The 11,171-nt window shown below is 51.4% G+C and overlaps 1 protein-coding gene across 2 annotated transcripts in view; it reads left to right on the top strand.

Annotated features, from left to right (window-relative positions):
* Positions 1 to 977: 977 nt before the first annotated feature.
* Positions 978 to 11,171, top strand: part of LOC149341714 (integrin alpha-9-like) — a 61,598-nt gene continuing 51,404 nt past the window's right edge. For both annotated transcript variants that reach the window (XM_089543877.1, XM_089543876.1), the window contains exon 1: positions 978 to 1,540. In XM_089543877.1, the coding sequence (XP_089400003.1) occupies positions 1,380 to 1,540 (161 nt within the window). In that variant the 5' untranslated portion in view covers positions 978 to 1,379. The remainder of the gene's footprint in view (positions 1,541 to 11,171) is intronic.

Below are 11,171 nucleotides of genomic sequence, written 5' to 3'. Positions count from 1 at the left end.
CCTTACGTCCGGTGCGCAAGGCGGTCGCGAGAAGCGGCACCTACAACTGACGGCAAACAGCGGGTGAGCAACGCTTCTCATTTGCCAGCCGGGTCAGTAAGCAAGCAGCAATACCGTTCACTTCGGCGCCCCCTGAGCTGCCTTTTTTCCTTTTGCCGTCGGGAGTACGCCGACTTGCGGAAGTAAGCGTAAGCGCCACTAGGCCTTACTGAGTTACTACAGCCAGCCCGCATAAATCAAAACAAAACGACAAATAACGGAGCGCGGCGTGTCTCGGCGCCGAATGTTTCGTGCAGACCCGCCAGAAGAAGTTGCCTCCTCATACTACCGGCCTATAAACCCTTCCTTCTTTTCGCTGTGCCTCGCAGGATGGAATGCGTCAGCCATCCCGTTTTCACGTTCGTTGCCTCATCGCTACATCTAAGCTCCTCGTCGCCGCCAGTTATGCGGACCACGGCGACAGCTGGTCGCGCGCGCTGACTACTGCTGCTACTACGCCGGGGTCCGAGTCATCGGCAAACACACGCATCCGACAACGCGGGCGAATCCAAAAGCACCGCTAGCGCCGCGCGTGTGCGAAACGCGCGTGCGCATGGTTGAGAGCGTTAACGATAGTAGCAAAACTCAGCGCGCACGCTACGTCTGAAAATGTGCCCACTAAACAGTCTCATTTTTGTGTATTTCAGATTGTCGAAACACCTATGGCGAAAGATTAAACTTTTAAAACGTTTTCTACAACCAATATTTGAGTTTTATAGTTGTTATTTTTTATGATAGGTGTCGCCTTAACTTGTTAGTTGCAAAGTTTGGCTAAACGTGACGTGTAGTTTTTTGAAGGCAAGTTGCACAACTAAAGCGAGTAGTAAGCCATGATTACGTTCACTGTGACGTCACTATAACAAGAAGTGACGTAGAATAGTTCTTTCTCTCTGTTTCCTTCTCGCTGCATGCGTTCCTGAGCGGCGACGGCGGCTGCTACGGCGGCGGCGGCGGCTCTACACGTGGAGAGGGGAAAAAAAAAAACGGCCGAGAGGTGAGTGCGCGTTTGTGCGTGGAAAGCGGAGGACCAGCCGAGGAGGGGCTACACGCTACACGCCGCCTCTGCCACCGCCGCTGCCCGGAGTTCCCGCTGCTCGCCGGACGACTCACCGTCGCTCGCCAGGCGTAGGCGCAGGAGGCTATTCGACTGAGAGCGCAGTCGCACGCAGCTCAACAAGTGGTTGTCAACAGTTGGCCCGCGCTAGAGCAGCAGTAGAAGCAGCCGACTTCTGTCACGTGTAGAGTTGGAGCAGTGAGCGAGGAATTTCAACACAGCTTGCTGTATTTGTGCCCGGCGTCGAGTGCCGGGGAAAACAGGTCAACCTTCGACCGTGTTCACGATGGCATCGCGGTGGTGGACGGCCGTCCTTTTGTGCGTCTGTCGATGGAGTGCGGCTGCGGCGAGCAATTTGGATACTGCGAATCCTACTGTGTTTACTGGCGAGCCAGGTTCTCACTTCGGCTACACCGTGGAGCTCATCGCCAACCGGGACGGAAAATTGTGAGTCGCGTTTTTCGTCCTTGTCATACTTTTGTCAAGCAGTGAAAGAGCCAAACTAGTACCCTCGTGCAATGTAAGATCGGGTTATATTTTAGCCTTAACGACACTACGTGAGGTTTTCCTCGAAGTGAATTCGAGCACTGAAACGGAGCGCGTTAGGACTGGCAATTCTTCAATGAGCGCAATGTATGCTTACTTACTGAAGCAACTGCAAGTTCGAAGCAGAAGCGCTGGTAAGCCGCCGATCATTCAGTAAAGCGAGTGCTTCGCTGTAGCTTGTGCTTTCCAAAACACGCCCATATTCGCGCGCAACGCGTCTGTCCGGACGATTGCGCTTCGCTGTGTTCCATAAATTGGGATATCTGCACAGTTAACAAAGTCCAGGTGCTGAGCAGGTGCTATGCGAGTCGCCCACCTCGCAGCAAAAAAAGAAAAAAAAGTATTGCCTCAGAAAGCAAAAGTTCGAGCAACCTGTGCCGGCTATCTGGCTACTACGTGACGCGAGGCAAACAAGTGAAGCGCACGACTGGCCGAAGATGCCGTCCTTCTGCGCGCTAAGGTGTTTTCTCGAGATGACCTTGTCGTAAGCACGCTCGCGCTCTCAAGTATAGCTTTTACAACCGTCCGCGCGCTTGCCCGGACGGCTCCGTAGCTTTGAAATCCGATAAGCGGCGACTTTGCTCGGGCGTTATTTTACTAGCTAGCGTCTTGGAATAGTGCTGGCGTGTAACATGTGCGCGCTTCTTACGCTAAAGATCGCATCCTGGAGCGCGTCCCTCTTTCGTATTGAAGATCTTTGTTTTATTTTGAACTTTGCGCGCGTTGAAGTTTGTTCCTGACTTGAAAGCACACTGATGTACTCGCAATTTTCGGATTTGCTTTCAAGATTACATAGGCCGCCGCACTTCTGTGTTCCGAATTGTCTGTTTAGTCATTTTCGCTACAGAGTTTTCGTCTAGCGTCACGTATGAATGTAATTTAACGCCTAAAAATTTTTTTTTCAAAAGTTTTACTTTTTATAAGCGAACGGAGTTTTAAGCCGGCAGAATTACTCAGAACAACTCTAAAGCCACTTGGAACTCGCCAAGCTCATGTCTCACACACGGTTCAGATGCGCGCGCGGTGGTTGCTAGGGGCAAAAAAAAAAAAACAAAAAAACTTTCGGGTGCTGTAGTGCGCTCCCACCTGCCCGTCCCGCGAAAATTATTCGCGGCATGTTCGACGGGAAGAAGAATCGAAGACACGCTCTTCGAAATCTGTAATTACACCCGCCCGATTCGGGCCGCTTCACGTGTACAACCGTGTCGACCACGCCCCTCCTCGCGTCCTCTTTGATACGCGCCGGCGTTTGGCTTCCCTCCTCCCCCGCTGAGCACCGCGCTCGCCCACGACGTGCTGAAGGGAGAGAGCGTTGCCCTGACTTACACCAGGTGTCTGTCAGGTCTGGGAGGAATGAGACTGACCTCGTATGGGGCGTGCAGACATCTATATGGCAGGTGTGAGGGATCAGGGCGTGCAGGTGTGAGGTAAAGTCACTGGAACTCTGACTTTAGTGTGAGGGATCGCGTCGGTCAGTGACTCCTGCTTTCGAAAAAGGCAAGTTCGTGCTGTATGTGGTCCTCGAATCTCGCACTCACTGACAGTTCCCATGGCGATGGCGGGAAAGTCTGAAATCTAATCAAACTACAAAGATGCTTTGCAACAAGCCGCACTTGTGTTCGGCATGCGGACGGTATGGCCCTGTTCTAGTTACAGTAGTACACGTTGTCTTTTTGAGTGCATGGCTGAATTTTATCCGGGCACACAGGATCAGTTTATAGTATATGAGCAGCTCTTATACCTACGCGTTGGACGCATGTTTCAACTTCAACAGTCGTCGGTCCTGTCATTAGTACGATAAGCAAAACCATTCGTTATGGCTATGGCTATGGTGCTCAGCTGCTGTCCCAAAAGACGCGGGTTCGATCCCGGCCGCGGCGGCTGGAATTTCTTTGGAGGAGAAATTCTAGAGGCCCGTGTACTGTGCGATGTCAGTGCACGTTAAAGAACCCCAGGTGGTCGAAATTTCCGGAGCCCTTCACTACGGCGTCTCTCATAGCCTCAGTCGCTTTGGGACGTTAAACCCCATAAACCAAACCGAACCTTTTGAGAAGGCAAACAAAGCGTAAGTTACACGCACGTTTTTGAAATGTCATAGATCATATCTCTTACGATTAGTTGTCCAATCGACAGTGTCAGATCGACTGCGTCATAGCGCGCGCAGAACATGTGCCTTGACTCAGATTTAGCTGCTTGTTTGTTTGATCTGAGGTCGCGCTCAGAAAGGCGAAGCAAAGAATAAATAAGACGCGCTTTTCGTATCCACCTTGCTTTCTTCCATTTATTTCCTTGTGTGCGCACTTCCTTGAGCGGCAACCCGTAGCGCGTGTCTTCGTCGGTCGCTGTGAGCAATGCGCTGGGGCCGTCATCACGTCACGACGCTCCGCATCTCTCTCGTCAGGAGTCGAGCCCGCTGTGTGCATGACGTGTCTGCGTGCCTGACGGCGGTTTAGCGAGAGCACGTCTAGACTCTGTAGCCACGCTTGGCTTCACGAAGCCCCACTCTTGTGTCCATTTTGTATGCATGTATTCAGAACGCGTCCGCACTTTTCATCTGCACGTGCTGTCGCATTTTCCCACGTAAACCCTCTGGGTGACGTAGCCGTCGGCGTGTTTGTACCCCCTTTGGCGCGCTTTTTTCTCCCCCTTCTGTCGACTAGGTCGCGCGAAATATTCGCTAAATATGTATGCAGAGTTGTATACAGAGCGCGCGCATCGGAGCCGTGTAGCGCGTCCGTAATCGGGTGTTTCCGCCTCGTAGTGCACGATGGTGTGCCACATTTCGCTGCTCACTGTGCACTTCATCGTCTGCAAAGAAGCTCCTGTGCTGCCATCTCTCTGAGGCTCTTAGCGCTGCCCTTTCCTACTGTACTGCGTGGCCAATATCCATTAACACGATCAAAACAGCGAGGGAGACATAGTTGTCACGGAAGTGTGAAATCAAAGCTCAGCGTGAGCGAGGTTGCGCCACCAGCTGTCGCCGAACCCGCGACCATTGAAGGACGTATTTTTTTTTTTTTTTACAGTCGCGGTCAGCCTAAGTGATTTTGATTTCTTTGCAGTGAAATTGCCGCCGCACAAAAAAAAAAAACGAAAACAAACAAAAAGCGTGCAGAAGATTTTGAAGCATCATAGCCGCGAGCCCTTGTTCACACCTCAGGCAGCTAAGCGTACAAAGACTTCCAGGATTTGGTTGTAACCTAATTGATTTTCTGCGAGCGCGGGAGACAGGACGTGAAAAAAGAGCGAAAGGGCGGCTGCCTTTCCGCCCCTCTCCCCGTCTCCGAAGCGTTCTCTCGATCGAAAGAATTCGAGGAATGCAGGGTCCGCCAGCGTGGCTTCCCCGGACAGGCGGAGTCCCACCGAGCATGCTGGCCTTGCGCGGTGAAACGACGGCGGGGTGCTTCTTCCGTCACAAAAGAAAAAAAACTACTCAAGACCCGACAGAGCCGAGAGGGGAAGACAGGCAAGCGGCGACAGCGGCCGGTGCTCGAGCGCGAAACCTGTTGGTGCTGGCGGTGTACGGGCAGCAGATATGATGACCTCGCTTTCTTTCGTTTGGTTTCCCAATCCGAGGACGGGCTTGCTCCTCCGAGCACGTACACTTTTGCAAGTCCGCGTCGGTGATTTCGTGTTGGCGCGTCCGCACGTCGGAATGATTGCTACTGCAGGGTGCATGTCTACGTCACCGCCGGCCTGGTTCGCCGATGACCACTGAAGAGATACTGCAGACCACAAGTAGGGAGAGATACGGCCGAGCAAGTAAAAATTAGCAGCATGATCAGTTGTACGGTAATGATGGCGATATTGAAGATGGAGGGAACGGATCAGTGACGTTTCGGAAAAGAGCTGGCGCTGAATTCCGGTGGCGGAGCTTGTGGGGCCTTGCATAGGATGCAGTTTCACCCGTAAGGCATGAAATTTATATGTTGTAACTGAATTCCTCTGTCGGTGTCGAAGGAAAACAAAAGGAGAAACCATAAAGCCCATGTGTTTTTTGCATGCAATTTTTTAAGGCGTGCCTCATACGTAAAAAGAAAAAAAAAAAAAGCCTACAGACACGAAACGAGCGGTTGCAAAAAACTCCTCAGGAAAAAGAACAAAAACATGTAAAGGTATGGAGCGATAACAATATCCTCGTTCGCCGCTCCTCGCGACGTGCCATCCGGCTCTTCAGCGAGCTCCTTCGACGTTGCTGGGCTCCGAACTTGCGATTTGCCGCCACGGGCTTGGGTGTATCGCCGCTCGTGCGTTAGCGGGGCGGTGCTATTTCAAGGAGCGCCGTACCGGTTCGCTTAATATGCGCGGTGCACGGCGCCGGTCAACGATCTGCCGACGTGCAAGGCTCAAGGTTAATCACTGCGTGCAGGGCACGCGGGTTTCTTTATCGTGTCGACAGTTGGGGAAGCAAAGTTGTCGCAGGCGCCGAGTGCGAGTTCGTGCTTGCTGTGGTGCCTGGTTACGAAACCCGTCCGTGCAGACCCTGACGGCTGCCGGTTAGCTCAGACTAGCTGGGGCTTCTCGACTCTCGGTTAGAGCCTCAGCACCAACACTGCAGAGCCGTGCGTCACCTGTATGCTCCTGGTCTTGCAGGCAGATTGTCGATGGCCAGCCAATGCCCGCCAAGTCGCAGTGCATAATGTCCCCCCCCCCCCCTCCCCCCCCTTTTTTTAGTTGCTTCACAAGCGTACGGGAATCCCCTTTCTCGTTCTGTTTCTTTGCCGGTCATACCCTCCACGTTAGCTTTTTCAGGGGGCACTGAATAATTCCGAAGTGACTCCACCTCATCAGTGGCAACTAGGGATCGTCGCCTGAGTGCCGTCAACTCGCCGGCGGTCATGTTGGACCCAGCATTTTTTTTCTCTCGTTGCTGTCTCTGTGCTTCGTGCTTCGAGTGGCCACCAGATGGTGGTTATCAGATGGTGCCAGATGCGGCAGACGCTGTTTTACTGCCTGCCATCTGCGAACTCCGGGCTTCGGGTTCAATCACAGAGCGCTTCTTCCTCCCTCGTCGATTCCTTGGAGTGGCGCCCCAATCCGAGACTGACTGCTCCCAAGCCCCGAGATCGGACACAGATGCCGCCGGTCTTGCTGTGTCTATAGGGAAGCGCACCTGAAGTTTGCTTCCACTGCACCAGCGCCACTTCTCCCCTGCCGGTCATTTTGGCGTTGCTGTCCGGGCACGTCGCCGGCGGAGCGCATTGAGCCAGCAGCCTGTCGGCTGGTACGCACGTGCTGCTCGCGCAGCTGGCACTCTCTCTTTCATTGTGAGCACGTGCCGTCCTGCTCGCGGGCGCACAAAAGTGGTGTTGCCGCTCGCTGTGAATTCCGCGACGTTCTAAGAGTGGAGAAACTGGTTGTGTGTGCGGCTGTCACAATAGTTCTCTGAACATCAACGGCCAAGGAATGCCCGTGTAATTCTACAGATTTCCTGGTGATGTCCTATATTCTTGGGAAAAAAAAAAATTAATATTGGAAAATTGTAACGTACAGTAACGGAAATATTGAAGGTAATGGTCCACCCTTTCTATATGCAGCAAAATCTTAAATATTTTTCATCGCTCGTATCGAGCAGTTGACGATAGGAAAAACGTTAATACGAAAAAAAATGCAAGCCTATAGATGGGAGATTGCTATAGTCAAATCTTCCAGTATATGAAAAAAAAATGCGGTCATACATTTTTTACTATTCAAAAATGTTTTTGTCCGGAATTGTTGCTTATGAAATGGATCAGAACGAGAAACGGCAGGCCTCGATAACTGCTATGGGCAGGGTGAAGTAAGCTTTTTCCTGTTACTAAACACGTTTGGTATGTCGCACGCGTAATATTATTTCTGCGCAGTTTTTGCTGTAATTCACTAAGCATGCAGTGTTTATAAAGCTCGCGCTAACGAAACTCATTTTTTTTACCGTTTTTTATTTTGGAGACTGACTGCAGCTAGCGGCATTATGCAGACGCGTGTGAGGCAAGGTCAGTGATCGCCTGAATGTTCCGACTTGTGACGCCGGGCTCAATTTTCGAAGTTGCTTTACATGTAAAAAATTTCAAAAATAAAAATAATCAAAATGTTTGCTTGCACATGAATGAGCGTTTGCATATGAGCGATGGCTCTGCAAATAATTGTTTTGGGGATGCGCGTGCGCTGTAATCGGAATTAAAATAAATATACGAACCGCTTATCTCCGTTGTAGCGATTGACAACCTAGAGCATTTTTTCTCTTAGCCGTATATAGCAAGCAGCTGGTAGGCGCATTTCGTGCGTGTTTTCGTTTTTCTCCTCAGCCTCGCGTGTAGCCTTAAGGCCACTTTATTTTAAGTTAAAATAAAAATTACTTCCATCATTATTCATCGAAACACGTAACAAATCCTTATTATTTGGCCAACAAACCTGCATGCACCGAAGTGCTCAGTCACCCAACGAAATTAAGCATCTTGCGAAGATGGCCGTGCCAAAAAAATAAAATGGTATTTACCTCGAATTCCACGTCTTAAATGATCTCGTCATTTACTTGCGATACACATTTCGCCGTTACGGTACCGGCTTTTTCGTCAACAATCTGCTTCACGTAGTGGGCCTGATCCACTAGCAGTTCTTTTTTCAAGTTCGCAGCGAAAAAAAAAAAAATTCACTGTCCACTATTTCTTTTAACCTACATCTCAGAGCGTACTGCCGCGACCGAAAGAAATGCGAACAGCGGAGTGCCTAGGCTCTCCGCTGTTGGAATTTATTTTCGTCACGCTTATGCTTGGCTCGCAACACAAATACGCTAGAGACATCCGTGATACAATAATGTACCACTCTAGCGTCTTTTTGTTACTACCGAGATAAAAACGCATTGAAGATAAATTCCGACTGCGCAGCGCGTGGGCGCCGTGCTGTTCGCATTTTTTTCTAGCGCCCCTGTACATTTTGCTAATCCTCTGAAGCTCGCCAGCGTTCAAGCACGAGGGAAAAAGCTCGGGACTGCACAAAGAGATTTGCAGGCTGGCCAACACGTGCAAAGTACGTGCAGAACTGGCTTTTTTTCAGGGGAAAGCGCGCTGCTCGCGCAGCTACTCAATGGGAGGGGTGACCGGTTTGCCCGGACAAAAATAGGGAGTCGGTCGGAGAGGGCGCTTTTCGCTGGCGTCCGCAGCGCCCCCCTGCGAAGCTGCGGTGTGCGCGGACAGTACGAGCGGCGGGGCTCCCGGCAACGCTCCGTGTGGCGGCCGGACGCATCGAGTGGATCGAAGAGGGCGCAGCGCGGCTATTTGGAGAGCGTATCGCTCGACCTTATCACTCTCGTCTCGAGGGCCGGCGTGAAGTCCCGCAGGACCATCGGCTTATCGACGCGAAGGGCAGCGGACGCCCACTTGCACACACAACCGTTCCCGCCATAGTGGCCGTCTCTTTTAGGGCGTGGCTCCTCGGCCTCGTGCGGCTCCGGGCAGGCTGTCTTGAAAGACCACTTTCATAGCCAAGTGGCGGATTTGGGGACAATCGCCCACCTCTTTTCTCCAATTGAGAAATATTCCATGAGAAAACCTTATCGCCTCCGGGTTTTTTTTTTTTTTTAAGTAAAAATGTTCAAAATTGGACCACCTTCTCAAAGAAGATATCCAGTGCGGAGTGTAGACAGACTGCTGCCGTCACAATCGTTCTGCGTAACAGTGTTTGCGTATTCTTCTGTAGTCTTGTGTAGAGCGCTAGCATTGGCAGGCTTATAAGGGTGTGAAAAAGGATAAAAAAAGATTTACTGAATCCACAACAATGCAGGGTTAAAGCGAGTAAATTTAAAAAGATATCGCGCAAGTGCAGTACGGTTTATAGCCTTTTACATTACATTCCTAGCGTGTTTTTATTTGCTGTTTTACCTACCGCTACCGGCACAGACACGCCTTTAAAGCGGAACAAACAAACCCAAAAGCTTTCTCCCAGCTCCGCTGTGTGCTTGACGCGGTGATAGCGAAAAACACTGGTGCTGTCGGCACTTGCCACTGGTGGCGTTAGCCTCATAAAAGTGTGCGTAGGTAAGAACACGGAAGAGAAAGTGCCAGGAGCATGAACAAAAATAGAAAACACGGGTGGCTGACATCTGGCAGCCCGCGGACGCGCTCTCAACGGTGCCGCAGTCCTTCGTTGGCTGCGTCGTTTATTTCTGCAGCGCCCGAGTCGCTCGGTCGGGCGTCGTTTGGAACTTCCATTTCCAGACGGGCAGGCCTTGCAATTCACCGACACGCGTGCACGGCGAGAGAAGAGCGCCGTCGCCGCTACGGGCGGGCGACAGGCGGCTAGGCTTGTCTGAGAACCGGCGGCGGTACGGGCGCCGTGCGTGCACGCTGGTCACACGCGGACAGCAGCACAGCAGTTCCCGCGGCGCGGTCACAGACCCGTTTCGTCACCGTTGTTGCGCAGAGTTTCAAAACAGCACTGGCGACGGCGGCAAGTCGTGCGGCCTTGCCAGCTGCCCCTGGCAATGACCGGCGCACAAAAAGGGCAGGCGACGCGCCTGGCTGACGGAGCCCACGGGAGGCGACCTTGCGTGGGCTCCTGCTGGACGCGCGCCGCTGAACTTGAATGCGTGGCTGTAGCGTGCTGTATTACACTGTCTGGTATAGCAACTTGGTTTGGTAATCTGCTGCATAGTAATCTATTGCATTATGGTAGTGCTGGGCAAGCATCGAGTCTGGACTCTGGAAGAGCTTCCTCAGGTGACAACAATCTACGCGTCAGTAGACTGTGATGATGATGAAAACCTTTATTGACAAAGCAGCGAGAGAGAGGAAATAGTACAGATGCGGGTGGAATCCTTAGATCAGATCCTCAATGCCCCCGCTGTGGCTCTAGCCTGGGACACCAGTGTGCGCTGGATAGCCATTTCTGGTCTCCCACTGTTCCTCGGAGTGGCGTATATCTAGGTCTTCGGATTTGTCGCCAGAGCATCCCCAAGTTACGTGGTATGTGGTGGGAGTCTCGCCGCACCGAGGGCAAACCCGTCAACGAGTTATGCACGAGATTGAGGGGAGAGAGAAGCAAAATAAGCGTTTACAGGATATTTTCCAGACGTTTCCTACATCAGCTAACACCCAGTGCACCTTCTTCTTCTTCTTCATCCTCTTTATAATGGCACATACCCACGTGGGGGGATTGGCCAAGGTATAGTGGTATAAATAAGGAAATTTCCATAGGATTACGACAAAATGTCGGAGCCAAACGTGAATTTTGAAAAAAAAATGTATTCATGCATAGGTGGTATACCCTGTCCACTTTAGCATCAGTGTCTGCGTGCGGTACAGGGCAGCTTGCACTGGAAGTAACAGAGCAAAAAGGCACTCGAAAACTGAGGTGCTTGCAACTCCCGAAAGCGTGATACTTTCGCACGATTCAGTTGCTATCAGAATATGCTTACCGTTGTTGTGGACATATAAACAAGGATAGCAGCAGCTTGCGATTAAATACAAAGCAATCAAATACTGCCAAATCAAGATAGTGGCCTATACAGTGTATGTCAAAATGCAGTACGGTGTCGTTTTCAAGTTTCCTAGGCGCA

This window comes from Amblyomma mixtum, chromosome 5 (assembly GCF_055824585.1).
Source record: "Amblyomma mixtum isolate Tamu chromosome 5, ASM5582458v1, whole genome shotgun sequence".
NCBI classification, from domain to species: Eukaryota; Metazoa; Arthropoda; class Arachnida; order Ixodida; family Ixodidae; genus Amblyomma; species Amblyomma mixtum.
Note: the sequence above shows the minus strand (reverse complement) of the source record. Positions and strands in the feature narration are given on the sequence as shown.